General features: G+C 46.4%; 1 protein-coding gene across 1 annotated transcript in view; it reads left to right on the forward strand.

The window, feature by feature from the left end:
- Positions 1 to 1,278: 1,278 nt before the first annotated feature.
- The window catches only part of cyp27b1 (cytochrome P450, family 27, subfamily B, polypeptide 1), a gene marked incomplete at both ends in the record, with an annotated part of 9,646 nt that continues 7,185 nt past the window's right edge, over positions 1,279 to 3,739 (forward strand). The window contains 2 exons of the mRNA XM_080846637.1: positions 1,279 to 1,488; positions 2,397 to 2,587. Of these exons, the coding sequence (XP_080702763.1) occupies positions 1,279 to 1,488; positions 2,397 to 2,587 (401 nt within the window). The remainder of the gene's footprint in view (positions 1,489 to 2,396; positions 2,588 to 3,739) is intronic.

Genomic DNA, 3,739 nt, shown 5'->3' on the forward strand with positions numbered 1-3,739 from the left:
ATACACATGGGTATGATATGTAGTTTTGTGCACCATTTTATGGCAACAGACTTACACTATTGCCAGATTTACTACTGTAAAGACTTGCCATGAGATTGTCAATGAAATATTATATATCGTATTATTATTAGATTAGAAATTATCTGATTATGTTCAGACACTGAATTTTTGTTTTTGTTTATATCTTCCTCTATCCTTGCTTCAACTTCGGACCTCCCTCCCTCCCCCAAGAGCATCTGTTCACAGCTCACCACCAAAGTACTTGGTCTTGCCATTCCCATGAAACAAACGAAAAGCAGCGAGCGAGGACGTTGAATGGGCCCTCGACCGCACATGAGCAATGGAAATGGAAAGCTAGAGTCAATCCTATTCTCAGTACTGCTGCAATTACTTCAGTTCGCACACATGGTATTTTGGCTACCTGCCAACTTCACTGGAATCGGGTCAGGACTTGGGGTGTGCGCGCGCGCGAGCGAGCACTTCGCATTGCATCGGATCAGCAGAATTGTTATTGGGGACGGACTTTTGCAGAATGGCTGGCAGTGGGTAGCTGCTTTCTACGAAGGCACGTTAACTGAAATCTTCACATGGCTTCAAATACGTCGTGTAAGAGCAAATAGGCACTCCATCTGGAACAAACTTGGCAACTCATAGCTGCCAAGTCATTTAACAAAATCCATTTTCACGGGTTATTTTTTCTACGGACTCATGACTCTTTGAAAAATAAGGCATGTCTGGCAATGTCGGATAATCAGTATTTATCGGGTCTGAGAGATAGACTTCCGCATGGGCAAAACGCTTCACATGGTGCAATGATTTGCTGATTAAGTAGAAGCTTTCGAAACGTCGCCCAAAGTCAAAGGCACTGGTGGCTGCAGCACGGTGCCTAGCCAATCTGTACCAAGAATGCGACTGCCGGCCGTTTTCTCGAAATTGCTTGTATTTAACAGTTAGTGCCTCTTTCCAGAGGGCAGTCAGAAAATTACAGTTCTACTCCACGTGCGCGCTCATTTGGGGTTTGCCTGCGTTTTGCAATCTGATTGGACGCACCCCCCCAGAAGACCACGCCCAGCTCGCCCCAGCTCCATCAGTGGGCGGGTTTGGCTCGAGTATGCGCTACGATTGGGTGAACACGCAAACGCAACATCTTTTCGGTGGGGTCCAAACTCGGCTTGAGCCTTGCTGTATAAAAACGGTGCCAGTGCCACTTTTGAAAGATGACCTCGGTCCTCCACCAACTCAGTTCGACTCAAACATTCTATGCGTTTTTTGAGCGCGATGCTGCAACAAGCTCTCAAAGTGTCCGGAAGAAGCGCATCTCCTCTCTTCAAATGGATGGAACGGTGCCTTGAAGGCATCGCCGCCGGCTGCGCAAGGCAGAGCGACAATCAGTTGCGAACGCTGGAAGAGATGCCTGGACCATCGGTGTTCAGCTTCGCATGGGATCTTTTCGGGAAGCGGGGACTGTCTCGTCTTCACGAATTACAGGTAGGTCTCATGTTCATCGTTCATCGTTCACCGTTGTCAGAGAACAGAGTTGAGACACCGTAACTTTACACACTTATGAAGGATATGCTGCCTGACAGGGAATGATATAGAGACTCACTGGCTTGGAAAAAAAAGTTTTAATCAGTTTAGTGTCATATAACAACAGGGGCGAGACGATCCAAATTAGGTCATTTTGCATTAATTTAACATGACCATCATTCTGGATTTTGAGGTGCATATAAATCTATGTGCCTCGGTGTGTGTGAGCGCGTTTGTCCATTTGTGGGTGAGTGTGTATGCACGTTTCGGGAGGGTTATTTGAACGTAATGCCATGCAATCCGTCATGCTTCGCTGCTCAATGCAGTGACAGCACTTGGTTAAGCGTGTTATCACAGTATTGCGTCACATGGTCTCGGCTAGCCCCTGGCCTGACGTTTGCAGTGTGTGTGTGCATGCATGACTATACATGATTATGAGTCAGACCCATAACGCGGGTAACAGTGTCAGGAGAGTTAGCCTAGATTCTGTGTGTGTGTGGGAGAGTCTGAGTCCACACTTTGCTGCCATTTCCAGCCACTTAGAATCGGAATCAGAAAGGTTTTTACTGCCAAGTAGGTTTTCACTATCACCAAGGATATTCTCTGGTACATGGGTGCGGCGCAAACAATAAAACATGCACAATTAACAATACACAATATTAAGTTATTTTTTCAAACGTAGGAAAATCAATATATAAAGAAATTAACAGAATATGTTAAAGGGAAACATGAAAGAGCTGTGCAGTCTATGCAGGAGTGTGCAAAGTCTCTTGACCACGTCACACACATGCTAAAGCAGGTGTCCTGCTGCAGGGCTTAATCCATTAGTGACCCTCAAGGTTGTTGACCTTTTGACCTTGCGTCACCAGCTGGATGGCCGCAAGCGCTACGGCTCGATGTGGAAGGCGAGCTTCGGCCCGATCCTCACGGTGCACGTGGCGGAACCGGAGCTGATCGAGCAGGTTCTGAGGCAGGAGGGCCAGCACCCCATGAGATCGGACCTGTCCTCCTGGAAGGATTACCGGAACCTTCGGGGACACGGCTATGGGCTCCTGACTGCGTGAGTACAGCCTACACACACACACACACACACACACACACAGACACACACTGACACACACACACACATTGACAGGCACACACACACACACACACACACACACACACACACTGACAGGCACACACACACACACACACACACACAGACACACACACACACACACACTCACAACCACACACACTGACAGGCACACACACACACAAACACACACACACTGACACACACACACACATTGACAGGCACACACAGTATCAGCCTTCGGTGTCCAGATTGATATTTGGATGCTGGAGCACTCGGACATAGAGAGATAACAGTCACTTCCAGAAGGGCTTTGACCTGTCAACTCAGCTATTGGCCAACAGCCAAACGCTGCTGTGCATGAAGTGCTCTTCCAGAAAGATAGCATATCTCTCTCTGTTTGTGTCTCTGCATCACATGTATCCATGAAGTGCTCTTCCAGAAAGATAGCATATCTCTCTGTTTTTGTGTCTCTGCATCACATGTATCCATGAAGTGCTCTTCCAGAAAGATAGCATATCTCTCTGTTTTTGTGTCTCTACATCACATGTATCCATGAAGTGCTCTTCCAGAAAGATAGCATATCTCTCTGTTTTTGTGTCTCTGCATCACATGTTTCCATGAAAGATTATTGGGTTGTCCAACCTTGTCCATTCTCTCCTTCTCTTTTGCCGTTTGGTCATGGGGCTGTTAAGTCACTTGATTTTTTTTGTGTGTTCTTCATCAATAGCATATTAAGGGTTGGAAATCTTGGCAAGCTGCTTTTGAGATGATGTTCTTTGTAGAGTCTGTTACATTTAGTCATTTAGCAGATGCTTTTGTCCAAAGCGACGTACAAGGGAGAGAACAGTCAAGCTAAGAGCAATAAAAACCTGGTGTAACAATAAATACTACTTTACATAAAAAAAATAGAAACACGACATAGAAAAGAAAAAGAAGTGCAGGAATGTAACTGCTGTAAGTGCAAGTTAAACACTAGTCAAGGTGCCAGTTAGGAAAGGAGGTGCTCTCTGAAGAGTTGGGTCTTCAAAAGCTTCTTGAAGGTAGAGAGGGACGCCCCTGCTCTGGTGGTGCTAGGCAGGTCGTTCCACCAACGTGGAAATATACGGGTCTATGCGCCCTCTCCAGAGGACT

This window comes from Sprattus sprattus, assembly GCF_963457725.1.
Source record: "Sprattus sprattus genome assembly, chromosome: 10".
NCBI classification, from domain to species: Eukaryota; Metazoa; Chordata; class Actinopteri; order Clupeiformes; family Clupeidae; genus Sprattus; species Sprattus sprattus.